At 35.3% G+C, this 22,026-nt stretch overlaps 1 protein-coding gene across 2 annotated transcripts in view; it reads left to right on the top strand.

Moving 5' to 3' along the window:
- Positions 1 to 22,026, top strand: part of LOC121443343 (rho-associated protein kinase 1-like) — a 129,092-nt gene that overhangs the window by 26,772 nt on the left and 80,294 nt on the right. For both annotated transcript variants that reach the window (XM_041645072.1, XM_041645071.1), the window contains exons 2-6: positions 8,086 to 8,167; positions 14,987 to 15,087; positions 15,587 to 15,724; positions 20,082 to 20,257; positions 21,130 to 21,214. In XM_041645072.1, the coding sequence (XP_041501006.1) occupies positions 8,086 to 8,167; positions 14,987 to 15,087; positions 15,587 to 15,724; positions 20,082 to 20,257; positions 21,130 to 21,214 (582 nt within the window). The remainder of the gene's footprint in view (positions 1 to 8,085; positions 8,168 to 14,986; positions 15,088 to 15,586; positions 15,725 to 20,081; positions 20,258 to 21,129; positions 21,215 to 22,026) is intronic.

Here is a 22,026-nt window from a genome sequence, read left to right as displayed (position 1 = left end):
AAGTTGTATTTTCACGCTTCAACCAAGACAATGTATTCTAACAGGTTGCATGAGGAAGTAAATATTGAGAATCTGTCTCTTTCCCTTTTTTTTGAAGTTATTTTTTTAAAGTTAGAAGCAGTCTCACTATGAAGCCTTGGCTGGTTTGAAACTTACTCTGTAGACCAGTCTGGCCTGCAGACTCATAGAGAGCCACAATCTCTGTTCCTGGGTAACTGATTCCTTTATTATTTTTTCTTTTTCCTGTTAAACTGAAAGTTAAAGAAGAGATTGGTGAGTCTGGGGATTTAGCTTAGTGGGAGAGTACCTTCCTAACATGGTTATATTTAGGAAGTGGTCTCCTGTGCCAATGTGTTCAAGGGTACTTTCCACTTTCTCTTCTGTGAGGTTCTGTGTGGTTGGTTTTATTTTGAGGTCTTTGATCCATTTGGACTTGTGTTTTGTGCATGGTGATAGATATGGGTCTCTTTGCATTCTTCTACATGTGAACATCCATGTCAGCACCATTTGTTGAAAATGCTTCCCCCTCCCATTTTATAATTTTAGCTTCTTTGTCAAAAATCAGGTATTCATAGGTATGTGGATTGATATCTGGGTCTTCAATTTGATTCCATTGATCCGTGTGTCTGTTTTTATGACAATACCAAGCAATTTTCATTACTGTAGCTTTATTGTAGAGTTTGAAGTCAGGAATTGTGATGCCTCCAGAAGTTCCTTTATTGTATAGGATTGTTTTAGCTATCCTGTTTTGTTTTGTTTTGTTTTCCATATGAAATTGAGTATTGTCCTTTTGATGTCTGTGAAGAATTTTGCTGAGATTTCGATGGGTATTGCATTGAATTTGTAGGCTGCTTTTGTTAAGATTGCTGTAACATTTTAATTTTACTTATTTACATAAGTAACATTTTAATTTTACTTATTCAAGAGCAAGGTCTTTTCATTTTCTGATGTCTTCTTTGATTTCTTTCTTCAAAGACTTTAAGTTCTGGTCATACAAGTCTTTCACTTGTTTAGTTAGAATTACCCCAAGATATTTTATGTTGTTTGTGGCTATTGTAAAGTGTGATGTTTCTCTGATTTCTTTCTCTGCTTATTTAACATCTCTATATAGGAAGGCTACTGATATATATATTTTTTGAGTTAATCTTGTATCCTGCTACATTACTGAACAGGAGTTCCCTGATAGAATATTTGTGGTCACTTATGTGTACTATCATATTATCACAAATAGTAGTAAAAGTTTGACTTTTTTTCCAATTTGTATCCCCTTGATCTCCTTTTGTTGTCTTATTGCTCTAGCTAAAACTTCAAGTAATATATTGAGTAGATATGGATAAAGTGGATAGCCTTGTTTTGTTCCTGATTTTAGTAGGATGCTTTGAGTATCTCTCCATTTAATTTGATGTTGGCTTACTGTATATTTAATGCCTTTATTATGTTTAGGTCTGTTCATTGTATTCTTGCTCTTTCCAAGACCTTTATCATGAAGGGGTGTTGAATTTTGTCAAAGGCTTTTTCAGCATCTAATGAGATGATCATTTTTTTTCCATTTGTTTATATGGTGGATTACACTGACGGATTTTTGTATGTTGAACCATGCCTGCATCTCTGGGATAAAGCCTACTTGATGATGAATAATTTTTCTTATCTGTTCTTGCAAGTATTTTATTGAGTATTTTTGCATCAATGTTCATCAGTGAGATTGGTCTGTAATTCTCTTTCTTAGTGGTGTCTTTGTGTGCTATGGGCAACTGTTGCCTCGGAAAGTTTGGCAGTATTCCCTGTGCTTCTATTGTGTGAAACGATTTGAATAGTATCCGTGTTAGCTCTTCTTTAAAAATCTGGTAGAATTCTGTGCTGAAATCATCTGATCCTGGATTTTTTTTTTGTTGTTGTTGTTTTTTGTTGGTTGAGGGACTTTTGATGACTGTTTCTATTTCCTTAGGGGTTATAGGTTTATTTAATTTGCTTACTTGGTCTTGATTTAATTTTGGTGTGTGATACTTATTCAGAAAATTGTACATTTCTTTTAAGATTTCCAATTTTGTGGAGTCCAGATTTTTGAAGTGTGACTTGCTGATTATCTGGATTCCCTTTGTGTCTGTTGTTATGTGCCCTTTTCATTTCTGATTTTGTTAATTTGGATATTCCCTCTCTGCCTTTTGGTTAGTTTGGATAAAGGTTTGTCTATTTTGTTGATTTGTCTAGTTGATTCTTTGTATTGTTTTCTTTGTTTCTATTTTGTTGATTTCAGCTCTCAACTTTGATTATTTTCTGAACGCCTAGTCCTCTTGGGTGAGTTTCCTTCTTTTTATTCTAGAGCTTTCAGGTGTTCTGTTAATTTAATAGTTTGGGGTTTTTCCAACTTCTTAGCACTGCTTTCATTATGTCCTATAAGTTTGAGTATGTTGTGTGTTCATTTTCATTGAATTTTAGGAAGTCTTTTAATTTATTTCTTTATTTCTTCCTTGACCCAATGGTACTCAGTTGAGCATTGTTCAGTTTCCATAAGTTTGTGGGCTTTCTGCAATTAATAGTGTTGTTGAATTCTAACTATAAACCACGATGGTTTGATAAGACACAGGGGTTTATTCTTTTTTTTTTTTTTGTATTTGTTGAGATTTGCTTTGTTACTGAGTATGTGGTCGATTTTTTGAGAAGGTCCCACGAAGAACTGAGAAGAAGGTATATTCTTTTGTGTTTGGGTGAAGTGATCTATAGATGTTTATTAAGTCCATTTGAGACATAACATCTGTTCTCTTATTTTTCTGTTAAGTTTCTGTCTGGCAGACCTGTCCAGTGGTGAGAGTGGGTTGTTGAAGTCTCTCACTATTAGTGTGTGGGGCTTGATGTGTGATTTAAGCTTTAGTAATGATTCTCTTACATATATGGGTGTCCTTGTATTTGGGGCATATATATTCACAATTGAGACTTCATGTTGATGGATTTTTCCTGTGATAAATATAAAATGACCTTCTTCATCTTTTGACTAATTTTAGTTCGAAGTCTTATTTTGTTAGATATTAGGATAGCCACACCAGCTTGTTTCTTAGGTCCATTTGATTGAAAATCTTTTCCCAGTCCTTTACTCTGTATAATCCCTTTGTAGTTGAAGTGTGTTTCTTGTATGCAGCAGCAGGATAGATTCTGTTTTTGTATCAAATCTGTTATGCTGTGTCTTTTTATAGGCGAATTGAGTCCATTGATATTAAGGGATGTTAATGACTAGTGCCTGCTAGTTCCTGTTATTTTTGTTTTTGTTGTTGTTCTTGGTGGCGTGTGTATGTGTTTCTCTTTTTTGGGATTTGCTGGTGTGTGATTATGTATTGCCTATGGGTGTAACTGACTTTCTTTGGTTGGAGTTTTCCTTCAAGTACTTTCTGTAGGGTAGGATTTGTGGATAGGTATTGATTAAATCTGGTTTTGTCATGAAATATCTTGTTTTTATCTATGTTGATTGAAAGCTTTGCTGAATATAGTTAGTAGTCTGGACTGGCATCCATGGTCTCTTAGTGTCTGCATGATGCCTGTCTAGAACTTCTGGCTCTCATTGTTTCCACTGAGAAGTTGGGAGTACTTCTGATAGTTCTGTCTTTATATGTTACTTGGCCTTTTTCCTTTGCAGCTTTTAATATTCTTTCATTATTCTATATGTTTTGATTATTATGTGGCAAGGGGACACTTTTTTTGGTTCAGTCTATTTGGTGTTCTGTATTGTATTTTCATAGGCATGTCCTTTAAATTGAGTTTTCTTCTATGATTTTGTTGAAAATATTTCTGTGCCTTGAGCTGGACTTCTCATTCTTCTATCTCTATTATTCTTAGGTTCAGTCTTTTCATAGCATCCCATATTTCCTGGATATTTTTTGTTAAGAATTTGTTATATTTAACATTTTATTTGACCAATTAATCTATTTCCTCTATTGTATCTTCACTGCCTGAGAGTCTCTCTTCAATCTCTTGTATTCTGTTGTTTGTGCTTGTATCTGTATACAGTTCCTGATCTTTTACTCAGATTTTCCATTTTCAGATTTCCCACAGTTCGTGGTTTTTTTTATTGCCTCTATTTTAGTTTTCAAGTCTTGAATCGTTTCTTTCACCTGTTTTTTTTTTTTTGTTTTTTTTTAAGGAATTTGTTGATTTCTTCCAATTTTTTGGCTGTCTTTTCCTCTATTTCTTTAAGGGAATTTTTCATAAATTTAAGGGCCTCACTCTTTATAAAGTTATTTTCAAGGTCGTTTTCTTCTGCATTGGGATGTTCAGGTCTTTCTGTTTCTAATTTCTGGTGGTACTGTTTTATACTTCATATTGTTGAGTGTATTCTTACCCTATTTACCCATCTTTTTTCTCCAGTTGGTGTAGTTGGGAGTTGTGGCTCTGTGGAACGCTCCTTCAGGTGTAGGCAGAGCAGACCTTCGGGTGATCATTCCTCGAGGTGCTTACAGTCCCAAAGCTGAAATGGTCTAGTGGTCAGATAATTTCTGGACCCTGCTGTCATGCTCCACCGTATTGCTGATGCTTTTCCGGCTAGCCCAGCCACCGCGCTGCTGCTCCCGCCTCCATTATCATTCTTTTTATATGTTGTTGATCTACATTTATATGTTTATATTATATTCTTTTTATATGTTGTTGATCTGCATTTGTACTTCAGAGCCAAATTCTCAAAAGATGCTTGTGGTTTTCTTTTATACTTTACTTGACTTTGATATCAGGTTATTTGGCTACGTTGAAAGTACTCTTCTTTCTGTTTTCTAGGAGAAATTTTGGTTTGATAGAATTCTCTAGAGAAATCATCAGGCCTTAGAAATCTTTTTTCTTTCTTTTTGGTAGGAGTTATACTAATTAATGTATTCATATTGAGTTACTTGCTTTAGTTTGTTCTTTTCAAAAGGAGTTGTTGGCTTCATCAAAATTGACACATTTATGTGTAGTTTTTAAATTTATTTCTGTGTTACATTTCCTGTATTTTCAAGATCTTTTATGATCGTACCTATTTCATTTCTCATACTACTACTTTGTGTTGTTTGTTTTCTTCTGATAAGCTTGCTCAGTTGTTAGTTTGAGTGTTACAGTCAGAGAACCAGCTTTCTATTTCACTTGAGTTTCCTCTGTGGATAGTTTTATTAATATTTATTCTCTCTGGTTTCTTTTCTCTGATTTGCTTTTGATTTACTAAGCTGTTTGTCTAATTTTTTTGAGAAAGAAATTTCGATTTTTGATTGAAAATCATTACTCTTTTTGTTTTAGACAAACTGACATTCAACACATCAGTTTTTATGCAGTCCAGCTCTTTTTTTTTTTGTTTTTGTTTTTGAAACATAGTTTCTCTTTGTAGCTTGGCTGTCCTGGAACTGGCCCCATAGACCAAGCTTCATCTTACTCCTGCTAGGTTTTTTTTTTTTTTTTTTTTTTTATTATTGAGAAAAGGAGAAAAAAAAACAAGTTTCCACCTCCTCCCAGCCTCCCATTTCCCTCCCCCTCCTCCCCCCCTACGCCCCCTCCTCCCACCCTTCTCCCCCTCCCCCCACTCCTTTCCCCCTCCCTCTCCAGTCCAAAGAGCAGTCAGGGTTTTCTGCCCTGTGGTAAGACCTCCGTCCATATCTAGGAAGGTGAACATCCAAACTGGCTGGGCTCCCACAAAGCCCTCACATTACGTAGGATCAAACCCCCGTGCCATTGTCCTTTGCGTCTCATCAGCCCTCATAGTTCGCCATGTTCAGAGAGTCCAGTTTTATCCCATGCTTTTTCAGTCACAGTCCAGCTGGTCTTGGTGAGCTCTCAATAGATCAGCTCCACTGTCTCAGTGGGTGGGTGCATCCCTCGTGGTCCCGACTTCTTTGCTCATGTTCTCCCTCCTTCTGCTCCTCATTGGGACTTTGGGAGCTCAGTCCAGTGCTCCAGTGTGGGTCTCTGTCTCTATCTCCATCCATCACCAGATGAAGGTTCCGTCCTGATGGGATTCCTCAGCAACTAGTCCTGCTAGGTTTTATCTATACGAGTTTCTTAAAGCCCCCCAAATTAGGCAGTCCTTTCTGTTAATGTTAATTCCTACTTACAGTTGGTAGATATTTTATATTTACTTTTTTGCTCTACTTCTGAAGTCTTGAGAGACAAGTTTTTGTTTTTTTCTTCTACGATTTCTGTACACGAATGGAGACTGATATATATAATGATTATATAAATGATTATATAATAGGCCTTTTAAGAAATTTAGAATTTATTTTATATTTTTAAATTTTTAGTTTACTTTTATTTATGTGTATGTGCAGCATGTGTGTACAGGTTCCTTCAGAGGCCAGAAGAGAGAGAGTATCAGTACGCATAGACTGGAATAACAGACCTGGTGTAGGTGCTAAGAATCAAAAACAGGTCTTCTGGAAGAGCAGCAATTGGCCTTAACCACTAAATTTTGGAGGATTTCTTACTCTGCTTTATGGTTGAATATTCACATGCTTGTATTGCACTGCTTTTCTACTTTATCAGAATAGAAGCCTGAACTCTTAAGTGTCTTAGTTGGTGTATACTTTGTTTACACTAGAATATCTTTCCAGGAATTTTAGTTTCTTGACTTAACATAACTTGGATTTTGCCTGCGGGTGGCACTTATAAACATAGGTCATCCCATCTTACTGTAGAATTAACATATTTGATGGTGGGGCCAAATATCTAGTGGCCTGATGCAGCTAGTAGAGGTGACCAGATTTTCATTAATAAATATGTTACCAAGTTCAGTGGTCAAAAAAAGGTAGATGGAATTGCTAATTAGTGAAGATTTTAACATCATGACCTGAGTTTTCTCTTAAGATTTTATAAGTATATGACTAAAATGTGTATTTGTCATTCCTGGCAATAGGGAGACAACTATGGACATAATAAAAGAAACATGGGAATATTCAGGGTTTCACATGCTTATCCTAGTCTCACAAATCAGATGCAAGTAGATACATGGATAACTACTAGTTCTCATTTTACAGTAAAGAAAACACAGGCTCAAAAAAGTTATGTGAAGCCGGGCGGTGGTGGCGCACGCCTTTAATCCCAGCACTCGGGAGGCAGAGGCAGGAGGATCTCTGTGAGTTCGAGGCCAGCCTGGTCTACAAGAGCTAGTTCCAGGACAGGCACCAAAAACTACAGAGAAACCCTGTCTCGAAAATCCAAAAAAAAAAAAAAAAGTTATGTGATTTGTATTCTCAGTAGCATGTAAGTACAAGTATGTTTTCCTTTGGATTGTAATTATTTGATTTTTTTTTCTTTTTTTAAAGCTTGAAAATACTGAGGTCTTTATGGAGTTCATTACTTTATTGGGATGATCCAAAAATCATTATTCTCTATTACTAATAAGTACATAAACCACATCGACAGAAGAGCAACTCTTTGTAATGAAGACATTTTAAGATTACTTGAATGTGCCTTCTTCTATATCATAAAGCAATATATAGTCTCAGTACAAATTTTCCTTTGCTTATATGGATTGCTACACCTTCACATTGCCCAGCACTTGCATATATATTTAATAAATATCTAATTTTAAAAAGGAAAAGGCTCCTATTTCTCATTTCCTATTTGTTGTCCTAGAAGGTGCTTTAAGAGAGAAAGTAAGCCCTGTGAACACTTGTTATGCTTTTATAATTAAATATGTCTTGCATATGTGATTATGTATCATTTGGTTTAAATTTTATGCTTCATTCAATATTATTTGGTTTTCATTAAATTTATGCTCCATTAAATATTATTTAGTTTATTATTACTCTGTAAAAATTTATAATTACAAATGTAAGTTTGCTGAACACTTGTGAAATGAAGATAAATTTAGTAGTAAAGGTAAGTAGAATGTAAAATCTTGTAAAGAGAGTATATGAATCATAATCATATGCAATCAATGTGATTTTCCTCGTCCACTGACTGAAAGATTTAGAAAGTAAAAAGGAAAATATTTATATGAAATACAAAAAAGAACTTTTATTACTTTTGTGACCTTGTAAAGGATGTTAAAAGAACACAAGGTGTACTGAAGAGAGGATATGAAATATTAAAATCAGAAAACATTCTGATTTGCTAACACTACCTGTTTGTTTGTTCCTTTAGGATGGACTGGATGCTCTGGTTTATGATTTGGACTTTCCTGCCCTAAGAAAAAACAAAAATATCGACAACTTTCTAAGCAGATGTAAGTACTTGCTGTAGAATTTTATGTTATTGTGCGTGTAATTCTGTATCCGATTATTCACCTCCCCTTCCCCTTTTGTTGAATTCTTTCTGTTTTATCAGTCAATTCTATGTAATATTAGTACAAAGATTGACACTACCTGTTGTACTAAAGCAAGGCCCCACCTTGTGAGTGAGATTTTAGAAGCTAATTTAGGTGCCTGTCATACATACTGATAAGTAAAAGTCACAAATGGGGCGTCTAACGGTAGTACAAAGAAAAACAATGTACTTTAACATATTAACACATTAATAAAGGAAATGTATATCTTAGTAGATACTGAAAAATTCATATTCACAAATATCTGGTGAAAGAAACTTGTTTATCTCAATAAAGGAAACCTGTAATTCAGGTTTTATTCTTCTGCATGTGTGTATCCAGTTTTCCTAGTTTCACATGTTGAATGGCAATTTCTTTTCTAGTGTCTGTTTTTGGCAGTATCAAATACTAAGTCACTGTGTCTGTGTGAATTTATTTCTGGGTCGTCTACCCCATTGGTCTATGTAGTTTGACAGTCTTATGCATTTAGTCACATGAGTTAGGAGTCACAGTCCTGGTTGTTTATTTGAGAAGGAGTAAAGACATGGGGAGTAGAGTGAAGTAGTAATTATGAATATGTATTAGGAATATCATAAATGCTTTGAGTACCACATTTATAATTATTTACAGATTGAAAAGCTTTCTTATGGCCAGATGTGGAGGCCCATGCCTGTAATCTTGCAGTTGGGAACCCTGGATTTGGGGCCATCTTAGAATATGTGGTAAGAAAAGAGCTTAGAGGCAAAAAGCTTAAGAGAAAGAGGGGACATCTACTGGACATTGACTTTGAGGGATTTAGTTAAGATAGGAGTATTGTGTCGTTAAGTTTGTCTGCTCATGCTAGAAAGTAAATATATAATTCAACATACGCACATATGTATTGTAACCTGGCGGTTATCTGTGTGCTTCATTTGTTTCAGCTTAGTAATCACTAAGAATATTCAGTTTGAGTGAAAATCAGTGAGAGGTTGGTGGATGATGTAAGGAAAACCCCACAAAACTGAAATATGTCTTAGGATTTCTTTTGTTGTATTAAGATCAAGACATCAAAAACAACATGGAAGGAAAGGGTTTGTTTCAGCTTACAGCTCCACATCACAGTCTGTCATTGAAGGGACTCAGGGCAGGAACTGTTGCTCAGGAGGTAGAGAAGTACTGCTTACTGGATTGCACAGCCTGGTTTTTCATATCACCTAGGACATCAAGCCTAGGGGGTGACAATGCACACAGTGAACTGCACCCCCTCACATATCAATCAAGAAAATGCCCTGGGGCTGGAGAAATGACTTAGCGATTAAGAACATTGACTGTACTTTAGAGAACCTTGGTTCAATTCGCAGCACCCACTTGGTGGTTCATGGCTGTCTATGACTCTAGTTCCAGGGGATCCGATACCCTCATACATACATGCGTGCAAGCAAAAACATCAATGCACATAAAATAAGATATCATTTAAAAAAAGAAAAGGAAATGACCTGCAAGCTTGCTTGCTCAGAGACTAGTTTGGTGGAGACATGTTGCAAGGGGCTGCTCATGGACCTCCCGTACCAGAGACATTCTCACTTGAAGTTCCCACTTTCAAATGTCAAGCTTACATGAAACTAGCCAGCCCAAATACTGTGTTGTAGAGTGGGGGAATATTAGATACTAGAGTATATATTGAAAGTACGTTAGGAAAATGCATAATTGATAAGTAGAATTAAAGCTAACTTGATATGTATGATTATGGTTTAAATAAGAAACATGGCCTTATGTTTATCTAGGTATTAGATATGTTAAGCTGCATAAGTGCAAACAGAATAACTGGTGAATTGGATTTAAATAGGATTGTTGTTTTGCCAAACTAAGTGTAACAGAAGAAGGCAAAATACATGTAGCCTTTAAAGAGTTAAACCAGGAGAATATTGGAGAAATCAGTAAACTAAAAAATTGTTTAAGTGACCTAAGAGTCAGTAGATTTACAACCATCTCATTTACAGTGAGATTTTGTGTATGGAGATGGCATCTGACTTCACCTGTTTTGCTTCTGGGACCAGTAGTCTAAGTAGGATGGGAGAGTAGGGGTTATCACTTGAGAACTGCAGAAGTGATGTCCTCAGATGAGAACTTGGTTTCCTTAAAGCCCAAGCTAAGGGTAATATTTACATCTTTAATAATTAGAAAAATTAGAGGAATAATATATCATGATGTGAAATGATATGAAATCCAGATTTCAGTGTCTGTAAGTAACAGTTTTATTGGGACATTGTCATGCTCAGTTTTTTGTTTATTTTGTTTTGTTTTTTTGAGACAAAGTTTCTCTGTGTAGACCAAGCTGGCTGTGAACTCAGAAATTCACCTTCCTCTGCCTCCTGAGTGCTGAGATTAAAGGCGTATACCACTGCACTCAGCACCATGCTCAGTTTTTAATGCCTCATTTTTAGCGGCTTTGTGATATAGTGGTTCAGTGGGTAGTTGTAACAGAGGCCATACGTGACCATTTAGTGTAGTGTAAATCATACTGATATAATTATAAGTTGTATTTTGAGTGCCACGTGTATCATGTTTTACCTTTTATTTTAGTACATAACCTGTTGTGTTAAAACAAGAATAAAAAAATGTACTTTAAATGTCCTTTTGAGGCATGTTGGAATATGGGTTGTTTTAAAGTTAGATGGTAAAACATTTTTGTTGTGTAGTTGACAGAATAGCCATGCTGAAGAATATAGTATCCAGTGATATTATCAGACTAAATATTCCCAACTCAGAGGACAGCAATAGTTATAGAGAACCAGAGCACTTAAAGTGGAATAGTCTCATCACAGTAAAATTTCTTCACAAAAATGGAAAGAAACAAGGCTGCAATCTTTAATAAGTTTGCTACTGGCTTATTTTATAGCAAAACAGAAAAGTTATTAACTAATGGTATGTGATTGATGGCAACCAAACATGTAATGAACAGAGAAACATGTTCTTAACACTGTTGGCTTTGGAATAGAGTGCTTTCCTAGTATGTACAAGGACCTGGGTTCAGTCCCTGTCTGCCACAGAAAAGACCATTAGAATTTTGACAAGAGCAATTGCTCAAAAACAAGGAAAAACAAACAGCTGCTACATTTTTAAAAAGACAGTCTTTGTGAGGGTCTTTGCTCTCTCTGCCCCCTTTTGGTTATCTGAGTCCCTTATGTAAATAATAGCCCAAGCTGGCCTGAAATGCGATCTTTTTGCCCCATCCGTTCAAGAAATGGGATTGTAGGCATGCAATACAATGTTCAGTTTTGGCTTCAGTTTATTTGAGGTACCAGTGCACCTTAGAAATTATTCTGTAGATATCTTTTGACTTGTAGACTATAGAAAGTTTGGCCTTATTTTCTTTATAAATATACATTATAAAATGAAATGAACATAATTGTTTACTTATTCTCTTCTCTCTAGAACAGTGGGAAATGAACCACAGGGGTCTCCCTCCTCCGAGGCCATGAAAAAACATAGATACTTATGGTTCATAACAGTATCAAAATTACAGTTATAAAGTAGCAACAAAATAATTTTATGGTTGGGGTCATTACAACATGAAGAAATGTATTAAAGGGTTGCAGTATTAGGAAGTTGAGAACCACTGCTATAAAAATGGCCTGCCTATACCAAGTATCCTATTTCTTCTCATCTTTAAGTATAATATCTGCTACTTAGTGACTGTGAGTGAATACTTGTCTTACATATGATATTCTTAATTCTTATTCTTAGATCTGGTTCCTTTATAAGTTTGTCTACATTATATTTGTACCCTAAAGTTGGTGTTTAGATATTGTGATTTTTATACATCTTATCATATGCTGGTAGTGAGAAGTAATAGTCATGTTTTAGGATGTTCTGTTAGCATAATGTAACTATAGAGCCCCCTAAGATTATTTATATGTAAAGGGGAGGATGAATGACTAATAGTATAAGAGGGAATTATTTATCTTGGATTGTTACTACATAGCTATGTTAGAAAACATAGAATTAAAGTTAGGATGGGCCAAGTGTAGTGGTGCACATACAGCCAGGGTTGCGTAGTGAGATCCTGTCTTAACCTCCAACTGCCTCCAAAAAATAATAAAAATAGAAAGGTGTTGTGCATGTAATGCAAATTATTATACCTATCATGTTATCATATCTATCGTACTGTTGTTTTCTTGACTGTTAGGGAAATTTCAGTGAAGATCAAGCCTAAGTTTCCTGTTGATGGAGTTTACAGATCCAGTAAAATTCCTATCACCTAAGATAGGCTTGGAAATTTTTTCTATTGTTTATACTGTTGTCCACTAAAAAAGAATCATAAATAGTATCCCTCCACCAAGGAGTGCTTTGTTGAGTTTTTAAATCCTGAGGTGAGGTGGGTAAGTAGTTGCAACTAAACTGTGCAGGTTGGACTTTACTCTCAGTCTGTGCTTAGTTCTGGATTGTACCCTTGGTGAGGTCATCTAAGGTAGCAAGGGCCACAGAAAACTGAGTTTGACTCAAAACTGTTGCCCAGCAGACCTTTATACTTGGTAGCATGCAAGCCTATGCTATGACAAAGCTAACTAGTCAAGGAACTAGGAGGAGCTATTGATTTTAATTATTGTTTTGTTTGCCAGCCATCTCAATACTTTGCAATTTTTTATGGTCCTAAACCTTTTATAACTAGACTGTTACACTTTTTCAATTGTTACTTGCCATTCTACCCAGTTTAGGATTTTCTTATTTCTCTTGTGGAATGTAAAAATGCTTTTAAAATTCTCCCCATTCAGTCTTATCCTTACTGAATTTATCTTTAACATTCTTCAGAGTAGTTTAACTAAAGTGTAGGTTTGATTACACTTACTTGCCTGAGTTTCTTTTTACAGCTTCCAACCCATGCTAGTTGTTTTTAAATTGTGCCTTGATTTTTATATTTTGAGCTGCCTAAACCTGTAATCTGGGGGGGGGGGGGGGACATAACAGTTTCCTATCATTAAGTGATAGCTTTCTTTTCTTTCGAATTTTCTTTATTTGTTGCTTCCTTGTTTGTTTTCCTTTTTCCCTTTTCTTGTTTTGACTGGCCTAGAGTTCACTGTGTAGACCAGGTGGCCTTGGTCTACTCACAAAGATCTGCCTGTCTCTGCCTCTGGTATGCTATTAAAGACGTATGTCCTAGAAATAATAATTTCTAACTACTGACTTACAGGCTCCTTAACTAGAGGGGGATCCCCAGCCTCTTCTGCCACTTTACCACAAGCATACTAGACTAGCAACAGAGCCCTTGTGTACACAGTTTCCCTCTTCTATCACTTAAATGTTCTGTCTTTATGATCTCACATGGCTAACAGCTGCCTTTCATCTCAAATGTGTTTCAGGTGTCACTGTCCCTAGATAGTTTTTCTAATCCTCTTTCTCCAAGGCAGGCTTTAATTGGTGTCCTCTTAGTACTTCAGAGACCCTGCTTATCTCTTTTATTTTATACTGTTTTGAATTAGGTTTTTCATTGTTTCATTCACTAGCATTTGACCCTTTAAAAACAGTAATAGTGTTACTAGTTGTCTTGCCATATCTCTAGTGATTACATTAGAACCTGATGTAGAGTAGGCACAAATTATTTGTGTAAAAGGTTGGTTGAATAGTATTTGTATCTCTATATAGTACCATCTTGAAGTACCTACCAAGTTGATAAATTTATCCTTGTGTAGAAATTTATTAACATTGCATGTGTCTGTTGGCCATAACTTATACCAATATTTAAGTTTGAACATATATTTTAACAGAAAGACAAGAATATTATAGCTACCTTTATTAGAAACTAGACTTTAATCATATTTTACGTGCATGAACAACATGAAATGTGGAACTTTTCCATGCAGTTTCATACCAGTGTTGACCCATATGGATTAAAATAGCATTATTTTAATCCATGACCAAATTAGGAGCTAAACTATCTTCCCAGTGGGAATTTGTAAATTACCATCATCTCTAGCATGACAGGTTTATATCAATAATTTCAGTGATCCCCACTGCATGTCTTAAAGTCTAGCTTCAAATTAATGCTATAATTACAAAGATTGCCAGCTAGAAATTTAATTTTAATTCTTTAGTACATATGGCTTTGATATTTTGAATTTGTATCTTTTTAAAAGGATTGCCTAAATGAATTGATAAACAAAGTTTTATTTCGTTGATGTAAAACACCTATCTGTATTTTCTAAATCAAATCTGTTATTTACCTAACATCCCAAGACTAAGTTAAAATTAACTAATTATATTATTTTTAGTGCTGCATTTATATTCAGCTTGGGAGTGTAGCTCAGCTGGTAAAATATACTTGCCTAGCATAAACGGAGCCCTGGGTTTGACTCCTGAAACCACATACGCTTTGGATATATGAGATACTGTCTTTAAAAAAAAAAGCACAACAGTTTTGTGTTTAAAATAACATTAGATTTTTATTAAAAACTTTTGATGTGATAGTTAAATTATCAAAAACTGTATTTGAACCAATTCTTAGTATATTAAATATTTCTCTATTTTATAACTTCAAATTTCACACATATCAATTATTTTGAAAGATAGAGTGCTGAGACGCTAAGCCCAGAGCCTCATGAGCCGTCACCACTAATCCAGAGCCCAGAGCCTTCACCACTGATCCATCACATTCCTAGTTTGTAATGTGTTGTTGTCTTTTCATTGTGTTCTTCAGTAATTTGATTGTAAAGTAAATGGCGTTCATTATAATGCTTTAATGACTTACTTATATTTTTCATACAGATAAAGACACAATAAATAAAATTAGAGACTTACGGATGAAAGCTGAAGATTATGAGGTAGTGAAGGTCATCGGCAGAGGTGCATTTGGAGAAGTTCAATTGGTAGGTTACTCAGAATTTCAAAAACAAATTTTTAAAAGTGAAAAACAAAACACCTACTTGCCTGCTTAATATATATTTGGAAAAATAATTGTTTTTATAGAATCTTTTCTTTAAATGACTGGCATTTTTGCTTAAGGCATGAAAACCTTTGGTCAGATTTGGAAGCGGTTGGGAAGTGTTTTCATTAAGCATTTTGATAAACATCTCATTTCTCACAGGAAACTCTTATATACAATTCTGTGGAATAAAGTTTTATGAACAGGGCAATATACATGATGAGACAGACTATGGGGAATATAGGGAGTAAAAGGTTGTTTTTTTTTTAATAGCATTCCTTCTGGCAATTAAAGTCTTGACACTAGTTAGTTGGGATAAGTAAGCAGAAGCAAAGAAACAAAAATAGCCACATTATTTAGTAAGTATTAAAGTCATGTTGTAAATTTTTCAACGAAACATTGAGCTTTAAATGTTAACTAATGGTTTGTTTTCAATTTTAAAGGTAAGACATAAATCCACCAGGAAGGTATATGCTATGAAGCTTCTCAGCAAATTTGAAATGATTAAGAGATCTGATTCTGCTTTTTTCTGGGAAGAAAGGGATATTATGGCTTTTGCCAATAGTCCTTGGGTTGTTCAGGTATGGTTTTGACCCTCTTTTCTTAATGCAGTACTGGTTTGTAAATAACATATATGAGAAATATATTTTTAGAACAGTAATAATTTATGGGTGGTTATAAAATTGTCTAATATATCATTATTTTTGAAGTTATAAAGTTTAATTTTGTTATCTTTAGAAAGGTCAGAACAAAATAATTTTTTGGTAGAATTTAAGGAAAGTTTTTATACTTTAATGTTAGTAATGATTGTGTGTGTGTGTGAACATGAGGCCCTGTTTTTTAATCACCTAGTCATGTAAATGTCTCTTGTGTTGAATGAAAGAATGGGGAAATTAGGTGACTCAGCGCACACATGTACACAAAATAGACAACATTTTGCAAATCTTTTTATTCTAGTTATTAGAGTGCTTATTTAGTCTTTAATATATATTGTAGTAACAAAATATATGTTTGGAATCTGGACATGATCTTGCTTAGTTGAAAAAGATTTCAGAATTAAAGACAAAAAGTCATAGAGGTGACTTAGTTGAAACATAGGCAGAAAACTCAGAATAATTTAGTGGAGTTTGAGTCCATGCATGACTTTACTTCACAATTAAAATAACCAGTTAGGCAGGTGTGGCATGTACCTACAATCTTAACACTCAAGAAGTAGAGGCAGAAGCCTCACAGTTCAAAGCTGTCCTCAGGTACATAGGAAGTATGAGACCTAGCATAAGATCCTGTCTGGATAAAAAAAAAAAATACACACACACACACACACACACTAAAGAGAGGTTCATATTTATAAGCAAGGAAATTATGGCCCATGAGTTTTACATAATTTTGTCATTGGCAGTCACCGCTACTAGAATTTATGTATTACTTTTGTAGATTGGGTTTTGCCTGGCACTTCAGGGCTTCGTACCTTTGCCTCCAGTACTGTGGCTATGCTGTACCATTTTGGTATATGTTCCTTGGCACTAAAAATTTAAGGCCAAATGGTTATCAACTGAGGACTGTTAAGAATACATGAGCTCTGGGGGAGGGGGCATTCTTGTTCAAACCACTGCAGTTATCCACTTACTAGTGTGTTTATGATGTATGACAACATCCCTATCCTTTATCCAGAATATACCAGTGACAATTCTTCCACATTCCACATACCAGTTATGACAACTGAAAATGCATTTAGACATTGTTGATATCCCTTGATAGTGGGGAGCAAGAGATTGGGGAGACAGTATTCCCTTCTGTTGCTAACTCCTGAAAAATGGATGTTTAGTATTATTTCTATTAAAGATTAAAAATTTATATCATAATTTTTCAATTTGCAATTTAGACATCTTTGAATTTTATCTTATTACATTATATGTAAATAAGCTGCCACCAGAATAACATTGCTTCTTTAATTATGGTGCTCAAGTATACATTTAGTCTGGGGTAGTGATGAAATACTTCATTTCTTATTCTTACTCCTAGATTTAGTTGCTTTTAATTTAGTGATAATGTGGGCATATTGTGTGTGTGTGCGCGTGCGTGCGCGTGCGTGCAGGTGCATGGGCATTTGTTGAGGCAGGATGAGAACTAGCGCCATTCGCTACCTCCTTTGAGACAGGATCTTTCATTGGTGTAGAGTGCACCAATTAATCGTTACTGGCTGTCCAGCAAATCCCAGCTATCCTGTCTCCGTCTCTCCAGCACTTAGATTACAAGTGAATGCCAGCATACCTCGAAGTTTTATATGGGTTCTAGGGATCGAACTCAGGTTCTTTTGTTTGTAAAGAGTGCTTTAGCAACTGAACCCATCTGTCCCTGTTTAGTTTTTAAATTAATATAAGTGGGACTGGATAGACTGCTAAGTGGGCTAAAAACATTTATTCTTGAGAGCTTAAAGACCTAAGTTCAAATCTCTAGCACCCATGTCAACAGTTAAGATCTTTACCAGCTGATTTAGAGGACCCGAGTTTAATTAATTCTAAGCACCCATATAGGTAGCTCACAACCATCTGTAATGCTAGTTCCAAAGGATTTGATTACTTCTTTGACCTCCATGGACACTAGGCATATACTTTGTGCACAGACATAATTGAAGGCAAAGTCCATACACATTAAAAAAACAAAACAAAACTTGGATGTACCTCATTGGGACCTTGGGAGCTCAGTCCAGTGCTTCAGTGTGGGTCTCTGTCTCTGTCTCCATCCATCACCAGATGAAGGTTCTTCTTACTTAGCTTCTTTGGGATCACCAATTGTAGACTCCGTGACCCTTGTTTATGGCTAGAAACCAATTATGAGTGAGTACATCCCATATTCATCTTTTTGGGTCTGGGTTACCTCACTCAGGATAGTGTTTTCTATTTCCATCCATTTGCATGCAAAATTTGAGAAGTCATTGTTTTTTACCGCAGCGTAGTACTCTAATGTGTAGATATTCCACACTTTCTTCATCCATTCTTCCATTGAGGGGCATCTAGGTTGTTTCCAGGTTCTGGCTATTACAAATAATACTGCTATGAACATAGTTGAACAAATGCTCTTGTCATATGATAGGGCATCTCTTGGGTATATTCCCAGGAGTGGTATTGCTGGGTCCAGGGGTAGGTTGAACATGAGCAAAGAAGTCGGGACCACGAGGGGAGCATCCATCCACTGAGACAGTGGAGCTGATCTATTGGGAGCTCACCAAGGCCAGCTGGACTGTGACTGAAAAAGCATGGGATAAAACCGGACTCTCTGAACATGGCGAACAATGAGGGCTGATGAGAAGCCAAGGACAATGGCACGGGGTTTTGATCCTACTTCATGTTCTGGCTTTGTGGGAGCCTAGCCAGTTTGGATGTTCACCTTCCTAGAAATGGACGGAGGGGGGAGGACCTAGGACTTACCACAGGGCAGGGAACCCTGACTGCTCTTTGGACTGGAGAGGGAGGGGGAGAGGAGTGGGGGGAGGGGGAGAAGGGTGGGAGGAGGGGGAGAAGGGTGGGAGGAGGGGGAGGGAAATGGGAGGCTGGGAGGAGGAGGAAACTTGTATTTTTTTTTTCTCCTTTTCTCAATAAAAAAAAGTTAAAAAAAATAAATATAAAAAAAAAAAAAACTTGGATGTAGCAGCATGTGCCTGTAATCCAGTTCTTGGGGGTAGAAACAGACTGATCCTAAGAGCTTGTTGGCTGGCCAACCTGAATGAAGCAGTTTCCCAGTTCATTGAGAAACCCTTATCTCAATGCTGTGAAGCAGAGTGGTAGAAGACACCCAGTGTTGTGCTCTGACCGCAGCATACATACTTAATGGGAATCTACCACACAGCACACGGTATGTAAAGAAACATATAAAATAAATAAGTAAAATCAAAGCAAGCCTATAACTAAACACTATTGAGAAAATGAAATGTGAAGGCTTTAAGACATCTGTGTAAGTCTGGTGGTGTTTTCCCTGGGATTGCTTTTAGTTTTGTTCAGAACTAGTGTTTACTTAAAATTTGCTTGATTTCTCCTTCAGCTCTGAACACACAGCAGATTTATGCCTGATATTTTTGACAGTTTCTTGCTAATGATTTGGTCTTCTAACAGTTCAGAAAGACAATTATTGTTGGGTGCACTTCAAGTTAGAGGTTATGATTATTTTGTTTAGTAAAAATTTGTTAAACTTATTTAGCCAGGCGGTGATGGTGCACTCACTCCTTTAATCCCAGCACTTGGGAGGCAGAGGCAGGCAGATCTCTGTGAGTTCAAGGTCAGTCTGGTCTACAAGAGCTAGTTCCAGGACAGGCTCCAAAGCTACAGAGAAGCCCTGTCTTGAAAAACCAAAAGAAAAAATAAATAAAACTTTTTAAAAAATTGTTGAACCTTTTCAGCTACCAGGCATTCAGATGCTGATTGCTGTTTTGCAAGTAAAAGCAATTTAGTTCCTTATGCCCTTGTAAGAGAGAGGATGGTCGGTCAGAAACATGGAGAAATTAAGCAGATTTCCAGAACCAGGCAGCTAGTGCATGGCAGTGAAGCCAACCCAGTTCATGAAACCTGAGAGTTCTAATGTTCATTTTAAAGTTAATATTAAAGTCCTCATGTGCATGTTAAAACGTAGAAGTACAGTATTTCTTTGCTTAAGAAGTTTGTCCTTGCTGAAACTATTACATACCATTCAGTATAAAAAGTTAGATGTAATATAGAGAGCTGTGAAGTGTGACTCCTATTGCGTCTTTGGAATATTGAGTTTATAACTCTTTTGTGTGCATAGGATCTTTGTGGTGTTTATACTTGCCCTAAGTATTAGCCTGCACTTAAAGCTATCCTACATTTCAGTCGCTTACTTACATATTACAGTAGTATTTTTGTTAGGTTTTATATGAAAACCAAGTGTTGCAAAAATCATTCTAATTATTTTTCTTTTAATTTGTAGCTTTTTTATGCATTCCAAGATGACCGTTATCTCTACATGGTAATGGAATACATGCCTGGCGGAGACCTTGTAAACTTGATGAGCAACTATGACGTGCCTGAAAAATGGGCACGATTCTATACTGCAGAAGTAGTTCTTGCATTGGATGCAATTCATTCCATGGGTTTTATTCATAGGTAAAGATAACAATGCTTTCAGTTTTTTTATTTTTAGAAAGGAGTAGTGAAAGAGAACTTAAACATCACTTGATTAGTAATTCCTACTCTCAACCTACCTAGTTTCCTTCCCTGTGACACAGGCGGCATCTTACAATTTTAGTGCAAGTTTAATCTTGTTGTAAATATATTCTTTAATAATGTTAATCTAATTTTATATCTTTTATATCATATATTAAAAAATAAAAATCGTTAAGTGGTTTTCAAAAGTTATGTGAATAATAATTTTTATTTCCATATTATACATAATAGATTTGTTACATTTTTATTCTGTATATAATATATTTTGATCATATTCATCACCCATTACCTTTTCATGTCCTATTCACACTGATCTTCCTGTAGCCCTTGTACTTAAATATCTTTTTACTTTCCTATGACTTTAATTTGGGTCGCTTACAGGAGTGTGGTTGAGCAGTTATTTTCAGGAACATAAGGACTTGCTAGTGGCAATGCCACTGAAGAAAATGTCTTTTATTCCCTAAGCAAACATTGTTTCATTTGACTTTTATGTCTAGATTACATGTATTTTTGTGTTTAATCTCTGAAGCTACTGATTTTCTTATTTTAAGAATCAAACTGAGCTACACAGAGACATCCTGTCTCCAAAAACCGAAAAAGGAAAAAAAAGTCAAACTGTGCTTTAAAAAAAAAACAATGTATAAAGGAATATTTTGATGCGCTTGAGTCTCTAGGTGTCGATAAGGAGTACATGCAGATTTAGTCTGTCACATGTGGGTTAAGGGTACTTGGTCTGGAGTAACTGCTTCATAGCTTTATCAGTGTCTGATCATTTCAGCAATACTCTGTTGTTTGTTTTTTCCCTCCCTCAGAGATGTAAAGCCTGATAATATGCTGCTGGATAAGTCTGGACATTTGAAGTTAGCAGATTTTGGTACTTGTATGAAGATGAATAAGGTTAATTTTTAAATTGTAATTTTGTTTAGCTGTTAAAAATTTACTAACCATATCTGGATTTTCCAGAATTGACAGAACCATATTTGTTGATCTTGAGACCATGGTTACAGTGTCATATTAGAAACTTGTCAGTGGTTTATTTTTTTTTCCTCTCTATTTGAGGTAAATGTAGGTTGTCAGATTTACTAATCTTTTATAACACCTTTGCCATATACACTACTGGTAACTAGAAATGGAATTAATGTAAATGTCACTTAATGTTAAAATTAAGACTTTCATAAAAATGGATTTTATAAAACTGGATTTCAAATGTTTCAGAAATATTTTATGAATACTTTAGTTATGTTCTCTTAACATGTACAAGATTCTGTGGTTTATTTTAAAAGTGAGTTGTAAGAGAAACTTGTGTTCACTATTTATAATAATAATTTATACATATAGCAAAAGGAGGAAATATGAAATCTTTTTTGTTTGATTGGAATGGTTTATATGTTTTTAATATAGCAGAATAGTTAGAAATGTACATTTATCATTTTGAAAGATATACTAATTAAAAAGAAAAACTAAATAAAAACTATTGTGTCAATAGTTTTATTTATTTCAGTTTTATTTCAATTAGTTTTTATTCAGTTGCATTAATCAAGTAGGTAAAAATAAGTAATGTTGGAGGAGGGTATTAAAATGTAGACCCAGTAGTTACTCTGTGTTAACACCATCAAATCCTTCACCTTACACATGTAGCTCAATTTAATATCTATATAGTTAGCTTTTGTGTATTTTTAATCACAGTTCTAGTATAATTAAATCAGTCA

This window comes from Microtus oregoni, unplaced genomic scaffold (genome assembly GCF_018167655.1).
Source record: "Microtus oregoni isolate MIOR12 unplaced genomic scaffold, Mior012 000105F_ref0000443, whole genome shotgun sequence".
Taxonomy (NCBI): Eukaryota; Metazoa; Chordata; class Mammalia; order Rodentia; family Cricetidae; genus Microtus; species Microtus oregoni.
The sequence above is the reverse complement of the archived record's forward strand: the minus strand, read 5'-3'. Positions and strand labels throughout refer to the sequence as shown.